We start from the raw sequence: 25,860 nt of genomic DNA, 5'->3' as shown, positions 1-25,860 counted from the left end.
AAGGATAGGAACTTGCCTTAGTGAGCTAGTGTGAGGATGAGAGAAACTAAACCTGATCTGAAATGTGCCACTGTTAGATTTTGAATATGCATACATGATAGTTTATCCAGTTCTGTCCCAATAGTTCCTTTTATTGAGGCCTGAGAATATGCAGAAGGTGCTTCTGACTCTCCATCCAACCTCTTGACCCTTGTCCATCCTGCAAGTTGTGGGGTATTGACCAGGGAAGAGCAAGAGGTGGTTAACACATATTTTATGTGAGGGGGCTGTCCCTTTTATAGTTGTTCTGTTTAAGCTGAGAGGTGCCAGGTGTTTTGTGTGTGTGTGTGTGTGTGTTTTTAGCAGGAACTGGCCAGAACTGGGAGACTTATGAATGCACAAAACATGACTACCTTCTGCTGAAAAAACACTGGCTAACAGTCTGCTTGATTCAGGCATGGCTGGAAGAAGAGTAGGACTTTGTTAAAATAGAGTAGGCCTTAGTTTAAAAAAAAAAAAAACAACCTCGGTGCAATGCTTAAGTCTGACTCACTGAAGGCCAAGAGACCAAAGTCCAACTTACTCAAACACTAGCAGGAAAATAATGTTTTCGAGAGCTACTTTATTGTTGTAACAAAGTGGCTGAGATGCAAACCTAGAAGCTTCTGGCTCACATCTTGCTTCTGCTAGGAATTTAGTAGACGGCCTTAAGCAATCTATAGTCTCTCAGTTCTGCTGTGTACAAGTTGGGAATGACGTCCCTTGCTGGGTTGTTGTAACAATTATAAAGATAATATTTGCAAAGCACCCTAAAAGGCTGGTTATAGTTCATAATCAAAAATTTTGAATGCAGTCTTTGTTGTTTATAAGATAAACACATGGGACCCAACCAACAGCCCACTTTTCACTGCACAGGTCACTGAGGAGAGGATATTTTTATTACTGTACTATTAATGAATATCACTTGTACATCAAAATGGCTTCTAAGTGGTTTATGACTATAAAATCAATCTGTGATTAAAAGGCACAATAGCATTAAAACATCCTTAATTAAAATATATAATTAAACACATAGCAATTAAAAGAGTTTTAAAACAGTTAAAACAATAAAATCACAAGTTCCATTCAGGTGAATGCTTGCCTAAACAGCTGCATTTTCAGGAGCTGGTGGAATGCCCACACTGATGAGACTTCTTGAATTTCAGCAGAGATGGCTTTTCACAACAGTGGTGCCACCCGTGAAGAAGCCCACCTTCATGTTAGAAGCTGGTGGTTATCAAACATTGGCAAAACCAACTGCGTTTCATTAGCCGATCTTGGTACCCTTAATGGGTAGTGAAGAGGAAGGTGGTTTTTCAGGGAGCCTGGTCCAGAGTTATTTAGGCTTTGTATGTAAGTAGCAGAACCTTCACTTTGTCTCAGTAGCTAATAGGCAGCCAGTGGCATATGTGCCCAATAAGAAATAACACTCACCATCTAGGCCATGGCATTCTGCGTTAGCTGCAGCTTCCAGAACAGCCCAACAAAGAGCATGTTACAGTAGTCCAGGTGTGTGGTTACCAATGCATGTGTCACAGTAGCCAAGTTTCCCTGTCCAATCCATGAAAGGGTGTGATTGATGCACCAACCAAAGCTGATGATAGGCACTCTTTGCCAAAGACACCACCTGGGCCTCCATGGGCAAAGATGGGCAGAGCAACAGAGATGACTCTTCCATGTGTACTGTAAACTGCATTCAAACCACAGAGAAGCCATGGATTTCTACAGACATATCTCTCCATCCAGGCAATTGTAAAGCATTAGAACAGTTCAAGCACGCATTCCAGCATTTAGGAGGGGATGGTGGAATGGCCTAGGAGAAGGACCTTTCTAAATGCCCCCAGTTATAGGCCTTTCTAAATGCCCCCAGTTAATCCTACCTCTTTTTCTTTGTCTGGTCCACAGTGTGCACCCTTTTCTCTTTACCACCATAAACCATAGGTTCCCCAACCCTCATCAGGTATGTTTGCCAGACCCTCCAAGTGTCCTTATTTTCCAGGGATGTCCCTGATTTAGAGAAGCCATCCTGGTTTCTGATTTGATCCTGGAATGTCCCAGGTTTCCTTAGGATATCCCTATTTTCGCTGGAGAAATGTTGGAGGGTATGGTATAATGTCCCTATTTTCATTGGAGAAATGTTGGAGGGTATGAAGTTTATCGACCACTCATCTAAAGACAATCCTGTATAAGGAAGCTTTTTTTAATGTTAATCTTATATTTTTATATATGTTGGAATCTGCCCTGAGTGGCTGGGGCAACCCAGTAAGATGTGTGGGGTATAAATAGTAAAATTATCATTATGGAATGGGATGGCCCTATTTTCATCGTAGAGATGTTGAAGAATATAGTTTCCACTCCCTTATCTCAGTTCTGTCCCTTTCTTCCTTCATTTTCTGTTTCTGCTGCTCCTCACTTCCCCAGCTCTGGCATTTCTTTGCTATGTTCAGTGGTGGTACCTTTCACTCTTATGAATCTGTTCAGTCTTTCGTAATAGTAGAACCTGATGTTATCCAATGATGCTGAAACATAGGAGCTTAAGGGTAGACAAAATGGGGGCACAATCAGCCCCAGAGTATTATGTTTTGGAGGCTTGTTCTGGTAGCTAAATGCCACTTCAGTAAAAGCCACCTTAAAAATTTCTGTAGCTGGTTCAACACATGCAATAGGGCAGGGTGTTCCAGGTAAACACGGTCAGGCAGCCAGTTTGTTCATATTTGTTGTTTTATTAAAGTCCTTGGCCAATGGCCATGTTGCCATTAAGAAAATATATTGTCTATGCTAAAAGTCAGATAATCACTACTGTTTTTATAAAAAAAAATTATATCAGGCAAATAACCCTTAACAATAATTTAACTGTTTGTTCCTCATTTGTATGAAAATGTTGCCTTTTGCTGAGACCTTCAGCAGTTTATCATGAACTTCAGAAGCGGAAAGTTTTGAGCAGACAGAAAACCAGGGTGGAGAGACCATACCACAAAAAAATAAGGCTATCTAATTTTGCTAATTTTACAGTGTGGAATTCGGGTGGGGGGTGTTGATTCCAAACACCCAGCTTGAGAATCATTCATAACCTGCACAGTTCTGGTGAGATTAAGAGAAAGTAGTATCTGACATACATACAGCTGTTAAATATGCACTTAAAAGCAGCAACATAATGTTTTAAGTGCCAAGCATTTATAAAACTATAGCCTGGCTGCATCTGTGTTTAATAAATGCAGCTCTCTTAAACAAATAACATTATTGTTTGTGCAGATATTATAAAATAGAGGGCAGCACCACAAATAATTGCCACAAATAATTTGTATTGAGGTTATGGATTACTAAATGGTCAGGAGGTGATGGTCTAAATACCAGGAAACATTTTTCAGAGTTGCCCTAATCATCTGTATTCTGCGTGAATATTCCATATTCCAGTTCTTTTGAAATGCTCCTTTAAATTCCCCTGCAAATTTCTATCATTGTGTCACTCTTCCTTTTTGTCTTTCAATGGGGATTTAAAACTTAGGTGAAATGTGACACACATTACTTTAAATGAAGCGGGAAAAGTTATGATTGTTGTGGTAGCAAACAAGCAACAGTTTGGGTTTGGAGGAGAGAACAATCCAGTTACACACAAGAAATAAGGATTATTTGCATTGTAATTCCATATTACCTTAAAAGTACTCCTTTTTATCTTTCACTGATCAGTAAAGGGAAATATCTACCATTTTATTTAAGCTCAATCGACAGACTTTTTTTAGATGCCATTTATTTTTTCATTCTTGCATGTCATCCATTAAAGATTAGCTGTGGAAGGTTGGAGCATGGAGAGATTATGAATGACAGAACAACTCCTGTGGAATAATAATCAGTTTTTGATATTTAATGCTGTTTGACTTTTGCAGACACATTTCTTATTAACCTTTGATACAAAGAGAAATCCAGGTTCCTGATATCTCATGGAGAAGATGAATTTGAGATCCTCTTCCAATTAAACTGAAATAAGGCCAATATTGGGCTTTAGCCAAAAGATCTCAACAGTTCCCAACCCTTGTGTTTATAAATCTAAATATGTGTGACATTCTATTTTTAAAAGTATGTAACGAACATAGTTTTACTAATAATTGAGTCTTAAAATTATTCTTTCTATATACAGTATGTATCTAGCCTTAGTTTTGTCGTAAGATTCATATGTTATGCAAATTCATTTCCTAAACCTTTCATCTGATGATTTCTTGATAAAGGCAAAGACTTTTAATGCACTATAGGTGTGGTTTAGTTCCACTAAAATCAATCAAGAGTTTTGCCATAGACTTCTGTAAACTTGCTCAACTCATAGCATTAAGAAATTTGAAACAAGGCAGTGGTTTTGCTTCTCAAGAATTCTGGTAATTCATATGAGAATGTGTGAGGTGGGGAGGCCTATTTGTTTTTACTTTTCAGTGTAAAATCATATTCTGTAAATATGGGTACATTTGTAAAATAAGCTTGTCACAGATGCCAGATAGCATGTTTTGAAGTTATAGAATAATTCTCGGTGACTGAAAGTGCAATCATATACCCCACCTAGGAATAAACCTCATTGAACTCAGTGGGACTTACTTGTGAGTAGACACAGTTAAGATTACACAGCTGGTCATCAATATGCTATGTGTATGAATTATTCAATATAGTTGTTAATTGTGTATGTTCTTGCTAGTAAAATGCCCTTCTGTAGACTCAGAAGTATCCCAGTATCTCCTTTGAGATACTACTTTATTGATGAGAGATATTCATCTGCATACAGTTCAAAATCCCTGAATTTTCGCTATTTAGCTAAGCAAGGATTTTTGGAATTGCGGCTGCTAGGCAGTAGTGTAGATTCTGAAAAGTCATCGTCACCACTGCAAAAATTATTATTTTGAAAGGAGGAGGGTGGTTTTCGCACCGGCACAAGGACTGGTTTCAGTAAGAAACTGTAAATGCAGTGGAGATAAACGTATACATATTCTCATTTGCATGCCTTCTCTTTCATTTTCTTTTTGCATAGCTGAGTAAACAGGAATGCCACAGTGCAGTGTCTCTTTGCTTGCTTATTGCTAAACAGTTCAGGTTCTTTGGTAAAATCAGTACATTTACAGCACCCAAAATTTAGGAGCTGTTGAGTACCGCAAACTAAATACATACAACAAACACACGGCAACAAGGGTGTCAGCGCATTCTATCTGTGTTTGCACACATTGCTTTATCTACCAAGTCACATTTATATGTAAATGACTTTAAGTCTGTAATTCCTAGTACTGACCTGTCAAAAACTGTTCTACTTCTATTTTATTCATGCATCTCTCTAATGCTTCTACATTTCAGTTATCCTAATGACGTCAGAACAACATAATAAAAAATGTATCGTGACTTGGGACTATTTCCATTCATTTTAACAGGACCACAATCTGGTCCTTAGAAATTTTTCTGGGATTATCAGTATTTTGCAATATGTTACGTGCACAGTCTGATTAGTACCATATTGTAATGACCTGTACATATATACACAAATTTCTATATGGGCACGGAGAGGATCCAAAGTTGCAACAATTGCTAAACTCCAAATTAAAACCGCACCAAAGAAGTTTCATGTTTTAGGTCTCTTACGTCTTCCCCTTCCCAAACAATTTTCCTTACTCCTTTTTGTTTTTTTCACTCCTTTCCAGGAGATTATTAACAAAACAAAAAATGATTATATGTAGATTTACCATTAATGAACGAAGAAGAAGAAAAGCAAGCAACCCATTACAGGAATCTCAGATTCAAAGGATGGCATGACAGAACAAGCTTTATCTCTCCCCCCCCACCTCCTCCCCGTCCCTTTTAAAATGAGAACAAAAATGGAAAATGTTATTTGTTCTCCATTTTCCACTCCCATGACATATTAACTCTATATAGGCCTGTATAAGCTAAAAATATCTTTCAGATTAGAAAAGCTTTATCTTTACTAGAGATGTCCTCAACATAAAAAGTACCCTTTCGTCCCTTCTATTGACCTTTTTGGGTAGAAGACATCTGTGCATATCCATTAGAAGTCCTGTGATCATTCCTTCACCAGCTCTAAGGAAAATCCTAGGTCACCCAGAGTTCAACAGCCCCTAATCCTGAATACTAAATCCAAAATCACAAAACTACTCACAACACTCTCCTCATTATTGCAGCAAATTTCTTTCTTTCTTTCTTTCTTTCTTTCTTTCTTTCTTTCTTTTAACTTACTGAGGATACCTAAGCAACGATTGCAATCAGAACTACTAAGAAAACTAAGAAAATGTACACAATAGAAGGAGGGGTGGAAATGTGGGAGGGAGCTGCTTCTAAAGATGTTGACATTTTATGTGCCATTTTTTGTTATTTTTAATTTTTCTTTTGGAGAGGAGAAATTGTAGGTGGTACTCTCATTTTGCAAATAAAAAGGGGGGATCGTACTGGATTTTTGCAAGAAATAATTTGCAACAATTAAGTCTCAGTGTGGCATAGTACAGAGTTAAGAGTTCTGTGCATTATATTTACTTGTAGATCTTAGCTGTTGGCTATTTAAGTCCTTAAAAAATCCAGACAGTACGAGTTTTGCAAGTGTTTTTTTTTTTACTATCCCTTTTTTCTGTCGTCAGTTCAGTTTCTATATTTATCCAGATGACCCCTAAGAAATCAGCAAACAGACATCTTTTCTGGGAAATGCCCCCCCCCAACCCACCTCCTCTCCAAGGTTCTGTTGTTTGGAGAATCATGAACCAATGTTTATACTAGCATGATTTCTAACACCCTCTCTTGCTACTACTGTATTTTAAAGGTAGCTAAAAAGTGTGGCCGAAAGGTTTGCCAACCGAATCAGGTTTAACTAAGAAAATATGTACACTGCTTTGACTCAGTAAACTCATACTTCGAATGGTTCAGCTTCTTCATATTTGCTCTATCCTATATTAGAAAACAATTAGCTTACTAAACAAATTTGAGCATTTGGGGGAAAAGATCTACTTTGAGTCTCTCTCATTTGACTAAGAATTACAGGATATTTGATAAGCTTGTTTAAAAATGGACATATCCAAATATTATCGTAAACACCCAATGATTTGTTTTACCTGCAATATAAGTATTTTACTTAGTTGGCTTACATAGTAGCTAATAATATTTGTTAATGTAATTTAACTGCTGTGAACCTTTACTGAACAAATATTGAAATTTATACAAGTCAAAGAATGAGGATCTCTAATGACTTTTGTAAAGACTTCCGTTTAATAGTTAAAAGAGAAAAGTTTATATGACATAGCCAATGTAATTAACAGCAGGTTTTACATTTAATAAAAAGAAAGAAGCATACGTATTTGCCTTATTCATTCCAGCATAATTTGCATTACAGTTATGGGTATTTAATGAGCAAATTCCAGCTAAAATGCTATGTTGGTTTTCTAAGTGAACTTTGAAATAGCTATGTACCTTACAAAAACTGCCTGTTTACAGTTATTATCTATCTTAAAACTACAAGTCTGTTAGACTTGATGGATTGGGGACAATTATATTTCTGGAGGGGGAAATCATTTTTGTAGGCTGGGTATTAAGTTTGCCTCCATTATTCCAGGTGTAAGATGCAAATACTAATATAGTAATCTTGTTACAAATAACCTAAAATATATTTTAATAATTTGGAAATTTATGTTTCTATCATTTATGAAGCAAAATGCACTTGAGTTGATTTGTTTGAACTGTTAAGTTGTAGTCACGCTCAACACTTGCATTGAAATCAATGGGGTTAAGTGTGCTTAACTTGCTACTCTCAGCAGCCAGAAACATCATAACCAGACACTGGAGAGACCTGTCAGGAGTAAGCATGGACCAATGGTACCAAGTAGTATGGGAAACAGCCCTACTAAAAAAACTAACCAGTAAGCTGAAACTGGCATGGGGACAAATAGAAGAAGATGCCTTCACCCCGGTATGGCTCCCCTTCATCATACACACAGCCCAACAAGACAATGACAAAAATCTACTGACAGCATATAAATCAGTATGGCTAACCTGATCAAAAACACTCACCCACCCCACTCACACAGGAAACCAAAGACCACCACAGCCAACCACAAATGAACAATCACGCCCTACGCCAACCCCGACCTCTCTCACCACCAAAGGAGCACAAGCAAACAACAGAGAACCTGCACAAACAACACTAACACCAAACCCTACATGTACTAAGTAAAATAGAAACATCATCCCACCCCATCCATCTCCTCATCCCGCCCACCTCTCTCCCCCTTTTCTTCCCAATGTCTCAATAAATGAAACTGATTTGTAAAAATGTTACATGGAAAAAACCTTTGTAAATCAATAAAATCTTCAATAAAATATACTTTTTTAAAAAGTGTGCTTAACTTAGGCCAGTTCCTTATCTCCCTCCCCTCACTTTGCATATCATTTGCCTCTGACATTGAATGCACGTTGACTTCAATAAGCTTCACATTTCAATTAAATGTCATTTTTTTAAAAAAAAAAAAAAAAGAAGAAAAAGAAAAAGAAAAAACTTAAGCATACTAGGCTTGGCTGAAATATTGTTGCCAAGGTAAACCTTGGTGTTCCAGGAAATGACAAAGGTGACTTTGGAACAAGAGTCCTAAAAGTCCTTGCCAGTAGTTCCACTGAAGTACGATATCCTACCCAGAAATCTTCATAGCAGGTCACTTTCCCCCCCTTCCATTGTTCTCTGTCGGACAACTCGGAAGCAGGTTACCTATTCGACTGCCTCACCCTATCAGCTGCACTGCCCTAATGCGCCTGTGGAGCGCGCTTGTATTAGAAAGTTGGCTTTTATTGTTGCAGCTCCAGCCTCCCTGGAATCAGTCAGCAGCCAAAATTAGACAGGTGCCTAGAGTCATGATGTTTAGGCACGTACTGAAAACCACCTTGTCTATGAAATCTTTTACCTGAGGTGTAACCTAGTCATTTAATTGCAAATCTGCAGAAAGGGTTTTAAAGGGTTGGATTCAACTAATGGGACTCACAAGCAGAAGTCCGCACAAGGACTTCTTCTAGTGCAATGGGGCCTTTCCCCCCTCCCTCCCCCCCCCCACATGTGCCCCTTGCACCCCCTTAAACTGGCTCTGGGCAGGGCTGGGATTTTACAGTTTTTGGAGTTTGCTGAAGTGATTTTATTTTTCCAGAGGTTGTGCTTCTGTGCTTTATTCTATTTTTATATTGTGCATTGCTTCGGCAACTTCATGCCGTGGAGTGGTTTTATTAATGCATCAAATAAATAAAATTAATGAAAATGATGCCGGCTTTCGCCGAAAGTTCGCAATGCCCCTGATTTAAAGGAACTGATTCACATGTACAAAAGGTTTGCTGAGGCAGCTCCATTGAAACTGTGGTCTTTGTGATCACTTCTTGTGTCTTCGGTAAGCTATCCCGGGGGTCAGCAACCTGCGGCTCCGGAGCCGCATGCGGCTCTCTGACAGGTCTCCCGCGGCTCCGGCATGCCCCCTTTCAATGCCCTTTCAATAATAATTAAATGGTTATCGGCAAAAAAGGGGGGGCAAAAAAACCATGAATAATCCGCATCAACGTTGAACAGCTGGGCGGTCTTTCTCAGCCCTCTCGGGGTTCCCGAGGACAGACCCAAGATTGATGTCCACCTTGACCACTCCCAGAGAGAGGAAGCGACTTCTTCACACCAATAAGCGTGTGGGGAGGGCTGAGCTTTTACCACCTCGGCGTGCCGATTGGCAGGACAGATCGCCCGTCTTGGCGCATAGGCTCGGAGCCGGGGCCTTACCGCCGAGGTAGCCACTGAGGATGAAGGCGGGAGGCGGGCACGGGAGAGCGACGCTTTGTCCGGCCAATGAGCCGCCGGGATGCCTGTTCCTGTTTGAGGGGAACGTGCCAATGAGGGTGGCGTTAGGGCGGGGAGAAGAAGGAGCTGGGCTTTGCGAGTTATCGAGAGAGAGAGAGAGAGAGAGAGAGAGAGAGAGAGAGAGAGAAGAGTCGGGATAATAAAGGCGGCGGGAGGTGGTGGCGGCGGCGATGATTGGAGCGGCCCCTGTCGGGCGGAATCCTTTTCAAAGCGGCCGCGCGGAGGGCGGAGCAGGCGGGCCTGGCGTCGCCATGACGGGAGGGCGGTGATGGTCGGCGACAGGATGAAGTAGAGCTGCTTTGGGGGGGTGGCGGCGAAAACGTCCGGGCTGCTTCTGAAACCTCCGCCAACCGGTGCTTCGCCAGCGCTCGCTGCGGGCGGTGTACATGCTCAACGACGGCCCCAAGGGCGGCTCGGGGGCCCGGAGCCCCGAGGCCGCCGCGCTGCAGTGCCTGGTGCGATTTCCCCCCCAAAAAACCTGTTTTTTGCTTTTTTGCTTTTTGCCTTGCTCTCCCACCCCCCTCTCTTTTTCTTCCTCCCCTCCTTTTTTAATCCAAGGGGAGAAATCCCATTTTTTAAACAAACAAACAAACGAAAAACAAACAAACACCCCCCACAGCTGCTGCAGCCACTCTATTTGAATTTTTATTATTACCCTTTTCTCCCTCTATCCCCCCTTTTTCTTTTCTCTTCCCCCTTTTTTTTCAAAAAAAGGAAAAAGAAGAAAAAGATTTCCCCCCTTTATTTTTATTTTTTAAACTACTACATATTTTTAATAGATATCCTCCCCACCCCACCCCCAATTTATATTTTTCCACCCCACTTTTCCATTCCCACCCCCCTTTTTCTTTCTTTATTAGTTCGCTTGCCAACCTATCTTAGAGGGGGAAGCCCTCTCTCCCACCCACCACACACCCCCCAAACAACTTTGAGCTGAACCCCCAAAAACGGGGGTAGATCACTGCTGAAAGTATATCACAGTTTCTTGGGAGTTGGCCACCCCTGGTATAAGACATGTAACTAGAATAAAAAATTTAAAAAACCAAGCAAATAATTGTAATAACTACTGTAATAAAGCACTGCTATAATTATATATAATTTCCCTAAAATTTTGGTTTCATTCACCTTTCCGTGCTGAAATGTCACAACCTGAACGACCATGGCTCCCCCCCCCCAGTTTTGATCCTGGGTACGCCCCTGAGTCAATGCAAAAAAGTAAGAACTTATTCTTGTTGTTTTTACTAATTATACTTTGCATTGGCTCCTATATGTTATTTATTATTATTGCATTAAGGTAAGAAACAATATATGCAGCGTTATATTTGTTTTAAATGTCGCAATGGTTTTGCGGCTCCCAGTTGTTGTTTTTTCCTTTGGAAACGGGTCCAAGTGGCTCTTTGTGTCTTAAAGGTTGCAGACCCCTGAGCTATCCTGTCCCATTCGGTGCTCCGAGCTGTGAACAGGTTTCTTAACACTGAAGTCCATACTTCTATTTACTTTTTCCGATACTAGACTTAAATCAGCATCTCTGTAATGTAAAACCAGGTTTTAGATTTTGCTTGGTCTCCAGTGCATGGACTCAACAGCTTGCCCCTCTTCTTAGTGATACTCTTTTTAATATACTCACTGCTTCCCTCTGCCTAGGCTTAACATACCTAATTTATTTTTGCCTACCCTTTTATGATTTGACTTCTAGACCCTTTATCTCAGTGACTCTCCAGCTTGTCAGAGTCCTTGAACTTAGTGCTCCAAAGTGAATAAAGTATTCTGTGTGTGGTCTTACCAGTGCTGAGTGGCATGGCAACGTAAGTTTTGAGTCTTAGCCATAGCGCTTGCATGGAGGGAACTTACTTATCTGTTACATTTTGCATTCCATCTTTCTCCAGTGAGATCACAATGGCAGGTGTTTTCTTACCACCACATTTGTATGAGATAGGTTAGGCTGATAGTGATTAGTGACCTGCATGGATTTGAAATGGCATCTCTCCTCCCAAGTCCTGTGCTTTTATCCATTGTCCCAGGTCGGTTCAAGAATCAGGTTGACAGTGTAATGCTGGAACACATCTAGTGTTGCTCATCAGCCAGTTACCTATGTTGTTGTGGGTATAAAAATGAGCACTAACAACCCTTGCTCTGAAATCAGTAGAAACTGCTTGGATAATGTTTGGAGAGGAAAAATAGTCTAATGTGCTTTTAGGACGTACAGATTTGTTAAATAAAATGATGTTACAGGCACACACACCCATTTACATGTTTCCAGTTACAGGTAGGTAGCCGTGTTGGTCTGCCATAGTCAAAACAAAATAAAAAATAAAAAAATTCCTTCCAGTAGCACCTTAGAGACCAACTAAGTTTCAGTGGCAAATGTTTGGTGAGGGTGCAAATGTTACAGTAGATATTAACCCATAACCTAAATCATTCCTTTACTCTGTTCACTTTCAGATTTTTCTTTTTTTAAAGGAACACCTTTGCCCTTTCTGCCACATAAAAGCCACTCTTGAAGCTAAATGCCAATCTGGGGTGGGATGTGTGGGCACCACCATTGAGAAGCAGGTCCACATCTCTTACATACATGTCCTCAAAGCCCATACAGCATGGGTAGGCAAACTAAGGCCCGGGGGCCGGATCCGGCCCAATCGCCTTCTTAATCCAGCCTGTGGACGGTCCGTGAATCAGCGTGTTTTTACATGAGGAGAATGTGTCCTTTTATTTAAAATGCATCTCTGGGTTATTTGTGGGGACATAGGAATTCGTTCATTTCCCCCCCCTTCAAAATATACTATATACTATACTATATAGACAATTACTATATAGAGTGGCTTCTTTCGGATGCTAATGCTAATGTGACAGCAAAGGTCGCCAAGTTCTGTGCTAGAGCCATAAAAATTCGGTCCGATCTAGTTAGCAGTACCCATATAACTTCAGGACTGAGCTAAAGACGAACCAGTGCTATAATCAGCTGTAGCCCACCCTTTAATGTAGTGATATCTTTTTTTTATCTAAAAATTTTAAAGTTTAAAGTTTATATTTATAGTCTATATTTTAGAATGTATTTTGGATTGTTTTTATGTATATATGTGTGTGCTGGTTGAGAACTGTAACAATAAATCAAGCAATCAAAATATAGTCTGGCCCCCGACAAGGTCTGAGGGACAGTGGACCGGCCCCCTGCTGAAAAATTTTGCTGACCCCTGCCATACAGTACTATACCAGTAAATCAAAAACCCCTGTGTTGCAACTTGAATGCTGAAAATATTTGCCTGTGGTCTTGTGTTGCTTTGTTTTTTGATTCAGCATACAGTATTATACCATCATAGTTACTGTTCACGCCTCCAAAATCAGCCCATAGAAGTGCAACAGGAGTAGAGAAATTTAGTGCAATGAGCTCACAGAAGGCATCTTCTCGCATCTTCTCTTTCCAGTTGTTAGGAGAAATAAATGACGGGGTGGAGAGAGTGGTGTTGGTAGCAGCGGCATGTCTTGTTTGACAGCAAGAAGGACGCAGCATGTGCTTAAAAAAATAAACACACTTCATTTGGGTGTCTCAGTCCTCTAGACAGGCCTACAGCAATAATCTCCAGCCTTTTCAGACCCGGGACACACTGTTAACTCAAACATATATTTGGGAACCCATATCTTAATCATATATATATCCCTTAGCAACTTGAGATCAGTTTACCTATGAAACAGCCTTACCCCATGTATGCCCTCTCAACCACTTTGATCTGAAGAACTGGCATTATTACAGGTGCCACATCCTAGCCCTTCCACATTTGTAAGAAATTGATCTTTAATGTGGCAGCACCTACATTTTACAACTCCCTGCCTGTTGACATAAGGCAGGCGGCTTCACCGTATTCTTTTTGGCGCCGGCCAGAAACGCTTTTTGTTTGCCTGCCCAGATGTGTAGAATGTTGGTGTGTGTTTTAATCTGATTTTGTTTCATTGTGCATTTTAATTTATTTATTTTTTGTTAAATGTTTTAAACAGTTGCTTTTGACTCTTTCCCCTGGTGATGTTATTGTTTCATTCGCTTGGAGGCTTTTTGCAAAATTTTATTTTTGAAATAAAATAAAGGTATTTGTATGGTTGGTAGTGCTACTGTTTCAGCTCACCTTAGATCAGACAGATGAAGGCCAGTAGCCTAGACTTTCTGAATTGTGTCCACGGGTTAGTAAAATTAATTTGGAAAATTAAATTTTGTCCAGATGAACATTTGGAAATTTATGGAAATCGGTTCCAGTTGTGGGTCAGAAAGGCACCCCCTTCCCTGTTAAACATCTTTCACCAACTGAAGAGTTTTTTAATTTTATTTTAGCAAGGCATTTTCACTGAATTCTGATCCCATAGTTTTAACTTACTTTTATCTTGTTTTATTGAGTTACTTATACACTGCTTAGAGACAGATGTAATTAAAAGGTGTATGAATTGTATAAATAAATAAATAAATAAATAAATAAGTAAATAAGATAGATAGATAGATAGATAGATAGATAGATTAGATTAGGCACCAGATTTAGCCAGTGCTTTTTTTCTGGGGGGACGCAGGGGTACACATATCCCTAAACATTTTGTGAGGGGCAGTATTTCATTGAGGGGCAGTATTTCGAGTAGGAAAATGAGAGTACCCCTAAACATTTTTTAAAGAAAAAAAGCACTGGATTTAGCTGTGTGGAGTGAAAAGCCATTAGTCTGGACGATTACAAGCTTGCTCCAAATTAGTGAAAAATGCACCTTGTTTTCAGTATGTTCAAGGAATCACAGGACACACACACACAAACAAAAAGGTAAAACCTGCATGTTTGTTTCTGTCCTACTTACATGTTTAAAACTCTTGCTTTATTGTAGCTCTAGTAGAAGAGATTCATTGTGCACAGCGAGAGCGTGATGAGGCTGTCATGGCTAGGCTGAAGCTTCCCAGCGAAGAGAGAGAGGATGCATGTAAACGAATGAAACTCTTGGAACAATCTTTTGAAACGTACGTACGCAATTGGCTGCCATATGTAAAACTTGCTGCTACTTGATCAAATGACTTGGGCAAGAACTCTGCTGGATCTGACTCCTTTTTTCCACGTGACAAACATGCGTGTTTGAATGCACTCTTTCTCACTCTCCCCGCCCCCCATCTACTTCTTCAGCCTCTTATCCTTGGCCACCGCAGGTCTTGTCAGCCTTGGAGGCAAAGATTGTTGACTTACTACAGCTATAGTCTTATACCTTATTACTAGCCCACCAAGTCTTCATTAGTGCTATATACCGTACTTTTCCATGTATAAGACTAGGGTGGTTTTTTTTACTTTAAAATAAGGTTTAAAATCTGGGGGCGTCTTATACACGATAGTGCATATGCCCATTTTCGGGGTTTGGGATCCCCAAAAGTAGGGGGCGTCTTATACAAGGGAGCATCTTATGCACAGAAAAATACGGTATACCTCAGGCATAGGCAAACTCAGCCCTCCAGATGTTTTGGGACTACAACTCCCATCATCCCTAGCAAACAGGACCAGTGGTCAGGGATGATGGGAACTCTAGTCTCAAAACACCTGAAGGGCCGAGTTTGCCTATGCCTGAGGTATATCCATGCCTGGTATATCTGTTTCCTGATACAAACTAGGGAGAAATTCAGCATCACACTAAGGTAATAATTCAGTCAAGGCAAGCATTTTGGCTAACAAGAAAGAACGACACACACACACACACCTGCATGCTGTACTGGGCAGTCTCCTGACCTCTTCCCCCCTCCCCCAATATCAGGGCGGAGTGGGGGGGGAGGCCGCATTGCACAAGAGGAAACGTCTGAGGAGCTTGTTAGTTGCATCCCACCCTGAATCCTGTATCTGGGAGACAGGAGGAAGTACTTGCCAGTTTCTTGGCAACCATATGACAGGTTTCCTAGATTAGTGAGGTAGCAGCTCAGAGGCCCTCATGGGGGTTGGAGGAGGAGCAGCTTGTGAAGTGGCCCACTGGCCGGCTCTCTTAAAAGTTGGGTGCTCCTGTTATTAGCGCATCAACGAGAGTTTTATTTTTTACTACACTGGGAGATAGTCTTGAACAGGCCATTGGCTTTATTTGTTGCAGTTTTAATTATTGATTTCAGGTCACAGTTTTGCTTCCGAGGCAGAAAACAAGGTGAATCACCATGGATATAGAGAGAAAAGTCCAGTATCGATTTTATTCAGCAATAAATCAAGGAAGTGTGACATTTCATGCAAGGGTCCAGTGCTTGGACTACAAGGCTGTCGGTCTGAAGTTTCCCTATATAGAAAATCAATCAAACCTTTAAGGCCAGTTTTCATCAGGAAACTAAGGATTTTCATCAGGAAAAAGCAAAACCCATCTGCTTATTAAGGAGTAGTAATCAAAGCATGTGTCCCTCTTCTCCCTGCACCTTCTGCATTGCAAAAGCATTTCTTATATTACTTTAAAATAGAATTATTTCTATGGACCATACCCAACTGAGTCATGCTTCAAAAATTCACTCTACCGATGAACTTAAGGGCCTAATTTACATCAATTTATTTCAGTGGGTTTACTCAGTGTATGACTTAGTTGGATATGATGCTCTATGCTTGTTTTGTTCTACTGCATAAACAAAATGCAAAAGATGGAGCTGTTGCAGGTAGTACATCAAACCATCAGTATCGTTTCTATTAGTGGTTATACAATCACAGCTTTGTATTGGCTCCTGCTGTAATTTCTGCTAAATGTGTTCCAGCTCCAAAGTCAATCAAAAATTGAATGGACAACAGGAGCCCATATACAGCATTCAGAGATCTTCTTCAGAGGCAGATAAAGGGGCAAACTGCAAACTTTTTGTACATTGGCTTTTTTCTTTTCTTTTTTTAAACTATCCTGGTAACACATGTAAATTGATTTTTAGAGGTTATTTATATTTATCCCTTTTATATAAAAAAGTGGGTTCATTACATTGTGTGAAAAGCTGGTTCAATCAAATTAACAATGTGGAGAGAGAAAGAGAGTGAGTCTTGTATAACCTGTTTAACTGTGTTATTACTTAATTCCAGCATTTGTCTTGTTAAAATGGGGTGGGATCCAGTTAGTGCAAACTCATTAGTTTTCTGTCTGCAGCTATGCAGAATGTTCTTGACAGAGCTGTAAATCTACTAACAACAATTTTTCGGTAAAAGTGGGGCTGTTCAAGAATTGATGGACAGAGACCTTCAATGGCTTAGCTTTACATACACATTTCAGCTGGGCTGAAAGAGTTTTAAAAATAAAGTTCTTCCTTATTTTCTGACCCGCTGAGAAGCAGAAAACATAGTAAGGCAACCACATCCGCCTTTCCATCGCTTTGGGCTGCAATCCTACACAAACCTACTTGGAAGTAAGTGCCATTAAAGGCAGTGAGACTTACTTGCAAGTAAATATGTTTAGGATTGGAGTGCTGGTGTTTGCTTTCTTTTATTGTTATTGTTTTTTTCGGGGGGGTGCACTAAGCAAAATTAAAATATATAAATTTCTGGTGAAAGTTGTGGGTCCAGAAATAAATAAATAAATAAATAAATAAATAAATAAATAAATAAGAGCATCTGTGCTCCTGTCGCTGGGGAACTTTCTTCATCTAAGCACATATGAACAATTGATCCTTGTAGTCATATATAGCAGTAAACATTAATAACTTAACATTCTGAAGTCGGTACCTGAAGATATGGAGTATTATTGAAAGATGGAATCGAGCCGGTGGCACTTTAATATGTTCCGTGTCATGGTTGACTCTAAAGACTAGTAGAATGAAATTACTTGAGGTTCTAAAGATTTAAAAAGCGAACTCATTTTGCTGCACTAAGGAAATGCTACTGATCAGGCTTTCTGTGTCCCCTTTTTCCTAGGCTAGAAAATATTAACCCTGAAGAAAATGACATGGTAAGCCATTCTCTGAGGAGATTTCTTGATGTCAGTCTTATATCTTAGAGGCTTAAGTTCAATTGAGTGGGTTTCAGGAACTAAGATGTGGGGGGGAAAGAAGAATTGACACACTAATAATGTACATCTTTGCTGCAGTATGAAAATTCAATAACTTCACTCAGTCAATTTACAATTCACATGTGCCTATTAATTAAAACCCCATATTAAATAAAATATATTAAAACTTCATGTCTGACTAACATAAAATGCTGTTGGTAGACATTACAGGAATTACTGAACAGAATAAACAATGCAGACACCGGGATGGCGATATGGAGGAGTGGAGCTGAAATTGTCGATCGAATATACAGGACCCAGGAACGGAAAAAGAAAATAATAGCTGAAGAAATGAATGCAGTGATAGAAGAGCGAGATGCTGCCTTGGCTCAAGTAAGTCCACATTATTTTATAAAAGGATTTGTCGGCAGATACCCACTCACCCCCTTCTCTTCACGGCCGGGAAAAATGGAATTGCTTTCCTGTTTTAAGGTTTTAACTTCTTAAGAGAAAACTTCCTTGTGCTGAAAACCACACTAGGAAATTATTGTTGTCACAGTGCAGTGAAATAAGAATAATATAAAAAGGAGATGTCCTATTCTTTTCTAAGCCACTGTTCAGAAAAACAACGCATGAGATAATTAGAGAAAGATGGTAAGGAAAAAATAGGGGAAACAGAAACTTTGATCACACAGGAAGCTAAGATTAAAATCCAAGATGGGAAGTTGAGGTGGGAAATTTTAAGGGATAAAATGACATTTAACATAGAAAAGTGTAAAGAAATACAGACTGAGATGAAGGGGACTAAAAAACCACAACTGTATGTGTGAAAGTGAATGTATAAATACATTACATGAGGAAAGGAGCTTAGGTTCAAATACTGTTGGGAGAGACTTGGCTTTTAGAGGAGATCATGGTATAAATGTGAATCAGCAAGGTAAAGACATTTGTCATTCTCTCCCCCACCCCCACCTCCACCCCCAATGTTGCTTTACTGAAGAATGGGGCCTATTTGCCTGTGATTCCCTCCATTCCAGTGTGAAATGGGATGGACAGGGCACTCATCACTGATGCATCATGAATATTTCACATTAATTTTATGAGGCATAGAGGTGAAATGGTTTGTCACAGGATCCTATGGGGCAGTGGCGCCAGGATATAGCTAGAGTTGGATTCAGAGCAACTATTCCACAATTTGAAAGGCTTCCATTTACGGAAGAACTAGTGGTGATTCATCAGAGGCTCACGGACGTGGGAGGGGAGACGGTTTTCATTGATTTCACCAACCACTTCCTATGCAACTTCCCATGCTGTTTAAGAGGGTTCTCTGACTTTCAAGGATCAGGTTTACAGGGCACATGGGGGTGCAGGAGAAGAGAGAATAGACAAACAGTGCCTGCATTCTTTTGAGTAGAACGCCACACACAGGATCTCTGGATCCAGTCCTCTGTTTGCAGGATATTCTCAGTTTTGGGGGCTGGTGGGGCTGGGCTTGGCTATTCCAGAAATTGCCAACAGGGAAGAGGGACTATGGTGTGCAACAGCTGGCCGGGCCAAACCCAAGCCCTCCTGAAGAACATCATCTTGCAATCTGATTGGAAGGAAATGATGTGATGGGACCACTGGGGCTTGCACTGGTGAATTGGTGTGGGAAGGAGGATGCACTGAGAAAGAAAGATTGGCAACACTGGAACAGGACAGGGGCATATGAGAATCACAGAGGATGACGGCTATGATTCGCAAAGCCCCAAGGAGAAGAATTATGGACAGGAGAAAGGACTACACACAATTGCTGAGAAATCTCTTCTCTGAAATGAGGCATCTACTAAAGCCTAGTAGTGTGGTGCCTGTGGCATCTACAGAAGTTCTCAGTAAATATCTCATCAGAAATCCACAGGGCAAAGGCTCCCACTGAAGGAAGGGTGTGGAAGCAATTTTCTGCTTTTGCAACTCCCCCAACCTCCCAATGATCCAGATGGGGTCCCCCAACCCCCCAGAACAGGTTTTTGAGGGCCTGGAGTGACTGAGGAAGAATAGACCAAAATGATTCTCTCTGGGAACCTAAAATCATCTGTTGCAAGTCATAGACAGTCTTTCAAGGTAGAGAAAAATAAATACTTCATAAAATGCCTAATTAACTTATAGGCTCATTACCACAGGATGTGATGGGTATTAGACTTTATCAGCTGTATTGGGGACTGTTTTTGATTGTTACATGATGGAATCCTCATGTTCAGAGATAGTGACTGCATTTGGACATACACAAAGCTACGGTTTGATGAACTTTGAACAACCTTGTCCTCCTCCTTGGCTTATGTACTTCTAGCCAGGAAGAAGAGTTCTGAAACTTTTGCATCCACCTTTTTAGCTAACTGATTTATCATGTCTTCCAACCCTAACAAATTGTAGATAACATTAACAATGGTTAGTTTCCAGCCAACGAGTTTAAAATCATGGGTTTGGGGTTTTATTTAAAGCTGGCTTTTTATGTTAAATGTAGTTAATGCTAACTAGAGTTCTGGGTCTAGATGAAATTCCAGGCTGTGATTAAAAATGGAAGGGAAAGGTTTTCAACTTGTCTTCCCGGTTATTCATGCCTTACTAAACCATAGTTTAACATGATTTCTGAACGCAGCCAGTATAGTCTGATAGTTAGGTGGGGGTAACCTTAGTCTTCATATCTTGCTTGTAAGCTTTCAGAGATACTTGGCTGGCCACTAAGTGGATAAAGAATATTGACTTTGGTCTGATCCAGTATCTTTCTTGGATCCAAAGAATCTACGATGCACTCTGTGAGTTGAAGATACTTCTGCTCATTGAGTAGGTGGGGAGATGCTGTTGAACTTGGTTGTAGCCTCGGCAAGGAGCCCCTGATGAGGGTCAGGTATACCTTTGCAGGGACAGATATGTGGGAGAAAACCAGCAATACCCCTCCATGTATCTTTTGGATTCTTGTGTTGTTTTGAATTCTCTGAAGACTTACTGCTACTGTGATCCACATTTTCACTTAATGCTTGAAAATGAAATGTGTTAGTAGTTGCTTTCTGTTCTTCTAGTCCCGTTCATCCATCAGAATATACTTATAACTTAAATTGCAGAATGATTTGCCTCTGAGAATGCAGTAGAATCTTTTGTTTTGAACTGCTTTTTACACGCTGTATTTTTTAATGCAGACCACTAAAAGTAAGAGAGAAGATGACCACCCGAGAAGAGGGGATTGCTATATTTGGTTGGTGACAGCTTTGGTTTGTTCAGCCTTTCTGGTCACCATATGCTTTCCAACAAGATGTATCTGACTACTAGGTCTTAAGCAACTTAGATTCTCAACTGTGAATGCGAATTGTGAATCTCTTTTGAGCTGAAAGACACAGTCCAAAATATTAAATACAGTCTTAATAGCAAAGGCCATTAATCCAGAGCGTTTTCTTGGCACTGTTCTCCTGCCACCTGATTTGTACATTTGTCAGTATAGCACACTGGAAGTTTCAAGGAGATAGTGCAGGCCATAAATGCCTTTTTTATCTTAAGTATACTGCACTCCAAATATTTGATTCCAGGCAGTACTGTTCTACCTGATACGCATTACACTTAAGTGCAATGCATTTTTATGGACTTCTCAGTGGTAGCAGTGCCTGCCAATGATAACTTTTATTGCATCAGACCTGTCAGAATTTCACTATTAGATTGTTTATCTATATCTCTTCCCTGCACACACACCATTTATTCTCTGGTTGCTCTTTAGAGAGTGTGCTGTATAATAATTTTTAGCTACTTTGCTTTAATGCTGTCTCACAACTGACCTGCAAAGTGAATAAAAAGAAGGATTCTCATCTTGACATAAGGAAAGGATTAAGCTGTCGCTGATCCTTCATTGTGCTGACATTGAGACGAATGGTTGTGAACTGGCTGAGTTATTGGTGGATCGTTACCCTTAACTGCAGGAAAATATTTCTGTTCTTGGTCTGGGTTTTCGTTTTGTTTTCATTTAGGAACTGAATTTACAAAATAATGCTTCTCCATTCACACTGCACAAGAAATAAGATTTTCACAATAATTCATGAGACTGGACCAAAGTTGAATCCCATCTATACTGTTTGGTTGTTGTTGTTTTTTAAACCAGATAAATAGGCGACCATTGCCTGTGAAAGCATAAGCATTGTGGAGGTTTAGAGAAGGTTGGATTACGGACGCTATGTGAAAGCCTCTTCTAGTTATAAGCATAAGTATCTGATTTAGGGTCAGATTGGATGGTGCCTTTTTCATATCCATCCCATATAGCTGGTGGCGTATGAGAGTCTGACAAGCCTGCCATCTCAGGATGCTTGTCGCAGTTCATTCCTGGATTTTACATGAAATATCGGCCATGCAGAATGAGACTCTCTGAGTTGGGTTTTACGCGCATAGGTCCTATTAACTCTTGAATAGTTTTGTCACTTGTGCATCTAATGACAGTGGAGGTGGGGCCAGTACACTAGGAAGGTTGGTAGGCAAGGTGTGCTCTTTCTTCCTACCAGGCGTATGGGATAGATGCAGGCACAGGTGTAGCCCAGTCCAGCCTGTAATCTGGAAATAGGTAATGCACAAGCTGAAAACCTGCAATGACTTTCATGTGAGTCTCATGTTCCTACACAGTGCAGCATGTTTAAATAAAAATGCATTTTATTATTCAATAGTTTCTTGACCCCTGGTAGCTCTTCATGGGTTATTCAGCTATAACCCCCCCCCCACACACACACACACCCTTCCCTTATTTGGAAACCAGCTGTACTTACTGTTTTCTTGCATGTACTGGATAAGTCCTATTGAGTGATTTACCCTGACCAGGAAATGGCTATTGAGTCACTTAGTATAGGTTAAAGCTATTACAAGTTTGTACTAGAACCTGTAGCCAAGGAAGCCTACTGTGGATCAAAGGATTTATAACAGAGGCTACCTCCATGTGGCTACTATTGGCGCCTTCTGCTCAGTTCTAGGCCCCGTGTAACCTTGGAAGTAATGCAGCTTTAACATTAGTTTGGGTTCAGCAGGCAATGAAATTAATAGTTGCTGTATTGTATAGTAATACAACTTGTATGTCTTCTGTGAGCAAACAGTTATACTTTACTGTCTGTATTTGAACTAGCCTTTCAGGTATAGTATGGCATCACATTGTTATATAATGCCGTTAAGTTTTTAATTAACCTATAATAAACATGTGGCTATGCATTTAAGGGTTTTTAATTAGATTTTCCTTCAAACTTCGCTCTGCTTGTGTTTTCTTGATGGTAGTGAAAATTCTGACAAGAGTCCCAGATATATGTGAGCACATTGTCTTAACAGAGCGATAGGCATTATCCCCACTGGGTTGAATGGTACATGTGTGTATAATCTGAGATCATTCACTAGATTGCTGAGCAAATATGCAAACTACTTTTTCTCTGTGCGAAAACAAATAAAATGGTATAAACTCAAATATTTGATACTACTTTTCGTATGTATTTTCAAGTGAATAAAAAACAAACAACTAAAGCATAACTAAACATTGACAGCAGTCTTTCTTCTAACTCTTGGCCCCTTCAGAGAGGAAAACCTACCAACCATTTACTCTCATTTTCCAAGATTATATTTGTTAGCCAAGAGATAGGGATTTTTTTTTTTAAAAAAAGAATCACTTCTCTTTGCAGAGAAAACAGTTTGTACATGAATGGGGGACAGAGCCTTCATTCAGACATCATACTAAACCATGATTTATGCCAGGTTGTGTCTAGACAAAATCACAGTTCAGCATTGCCTAAACCCTAAACTGCAGCTAATTTTAACCATGGTTTGTTTGAATCAAACCAGCTTTATAGTCCACACTTTGAAGTTGGCTTGATTCAAACAAAGCAAACTATAGTTAAGATTAATCACAATTTGTTGGGTCTGGGTGATACAAGGAGCTATGATTTATCAAAAATGGAGGCAAAAGCTTTTGAACATTTGCAACCATACATTTGCAACCATACAAGGAGTGTCCAAACCTAGGGGAAGGCCAGGTTCCTTCCCATCATCATAAACCGTTATTGGACATGACATTTGACCCAGATTTGTAATTAATATACTTTGTTGGTGGCTCTGTTCAGCAGGTTTGGGTGTGTAGGTGCATGAATGTGGACGTCTTTGTACGGAAATATCCTCAACTTGCCATTAGCATATTTTCCTTCTGTTGAGCAGTGGAATCTGAGCATTTCGGCTCTAATTAAATGTTAATGTTAACAGCTTGGGTTCTTAATAAAAGTATTGCCAGTAGTGGGCAGTATGATGAAATATCTCAGAGCTGCTGCTGGACCTTTGCCATTTACACCTTCTGGACAGGAATGTTTAGCATGAGAGAGGCTTGGCAGCCGAAACTAGGTAACTGAGGAAGGGACAGTGAGTTTTCTCTTATATGTTTGGGGGCAGGGAAGTAGCTATTTTTAAGTTGCAAGAGGGGCTTTGAACGCTGGGTGTGATTTCTGTTCTCTCTGCCTTTTATAGCTGTAATTATGGGTACAGTCTCGCAAAAGGGCCAAGGATGTAGAATTCATTGCTGTTGAAGAGAGAGAGAAAAAAGGAATCATTTTATGGCCAGTGTGGCACTGTCTGTTTAATACTCGGCACTGAAGCAATAACGTAATTGGCAAGCAAACCTGGTTTTCCGGCTCTGAATAGTTTGATCACATCCTGCTCTGCAGGAACATGCTTATGACTGTTCAAGAAAAAAATTGGCATGCGCCCAATTGCTCATCTGAAACGAGCCAAAGGCCGTTTCTTCTGTTCGTGGCACCACTTGGCACAGAGCTCGCTGCTGTTCAATAGCCGGGAGCACAAAGATTTAGAAGCAGCACACTTGACTGCCCATCTTTATTGATTCCAGCTAGTCGTTGATAAATCAGTAAGCATCAATAGGCCTCACGAGTCTGCTTTAGAGCAGCCTTTTCTGCACTTCAGTTTACCAAATGGAAGCACTGAAATCACTCTCTCCTTTTTTTTTTCCTTTCCTTTTGCGATGCAGAAAGCATTCAAGCATTCTTGCCACAGGCAAGCAAACATTTCTCATGTAAGAACTACACCTGTGAGGTACAGCAAGGTGATTTTTCCCCCCTTTTAAGAAAGTTGTTGGATGCAAAAGGGTAAAAAAGAAAAGAAAAAGTTTGCCTCATCTGCATTTAGGAATCTTTGTGTCCCACCCAGAATGCTGCATTACTGTTCTCTGAAATGATTTGTGATTTTTTTTTTAAATGAAACATCAACCTTGTGTTGTTAAAACTCAACATTTGAAAGGGTAGTCTTGGGAGCCAGCACATTGTGGTGGTCAGAGCAGGAATAGCCAACAAGGTGCCCTTCAGATGTTGCAGACTACAATTTCCATAATCCTGTGCCATAATGTCCGTGCCTCAGGTTGATTGTTGTTGAGGTCCGCAACATACTGAGGGTATGATATTGGCTACCCCTGCATGAGAGTTTCAGGCTACAGCTGTGGAGATCAGTCTTCAAATCCCCACTCAGCCATGAAGCCCTCTGGAGTACATATGAAGAGCTGCTAGATCAGGCCAATGGCCCTTCTAGTCCAGCATCCTGTTCTCACTGTGGCCAACCAGATGCCTGTGGGAAACCTTTGAGTAACTTTTGGACAGTCCCTGTCTTTCAAACTAACTTAGCTCACATAGTCCATGATGGATCCAATATAACCTAGAGGAGTTGGATTCTTGCTGGTTCCTGTCTCCCATCCATGACCTAGAAAAAATTGCAACATCAGTATTTCTTTCAAGAAAATGTGCAGAATAATGTGATGAGCAACATTATTGTTGTTGTTGTTGATTTGTATGCCGCCCTATACCCATAGATTTCAGGGCAGTTCACAACATAAAATTACAATATCAAAACCACAAAATACATTAATTGTATACTATATTTATTATCTTATGAACCTATATCTAACTTACTTATAGCACTGCGATTATGCCAATGAAATGCAGTATTGATATGAATAGCACTGAAATAAAAAATATTTACATTGTATTAGAAGAAGTCAATATGGACACAAATAAAACAGGATGGACTAATCAGAGTGTGTCTTC

The 25,860-nt window shown here is 40.1% G+C and overlaps 1 protein-coding gene across 4 annotated transcripts in view; it reads left to right on the top strand.

Annotated features, from left to right (window-relative positions):
- The window catches only part of MIPOL1 (mirror-image polydactyly 1), a 182,224-nt gene that overhangs the window by 55,688 nt on the left and 100,676 nt on the right, over positions 1 to 25,860 (top strand). For all 4 annotated transcript variants that reach the window (XM_033143194.1, XM_033143178.1, XM_033143187.1 and 1 more), the window contains 3 exons: positions 14,708 to 14,837; positions 17,710 to 17,743; positions 18,005 to 18,175. In XM_033143194.1, the coding sequence (XP_032999085.1) occupies positions 14,708 to 14,837; positions 17,710 to 17,743; positions 18,005 to 18,175 (335 nt within the window). The remainder of the gene's footprint in view (positions 1 to 14,707; positions 14,838 to 17,709; positions 17,744 to 18,004; positions 18,176 to 25,860) is intronic.

Source organism: Lacerta agilis, chromosome 1 (genome assembly GCF_009819535.1).
Source record: "Lacerta agilis isolate rLacAgi1 chromosome 1, rLacAgi1.pri, whole genome shotgun sequence".
NCBI lineage: Eukaryota > Metazoa > Chordata > Lepidosauria > Squamata > Lacertidae > Lacerta > Lacerta agilis.
Note: the sequence above shows the minus strand (reverse complement) of the source record. Positions and strands in the feature narration are given on the sequence as shown.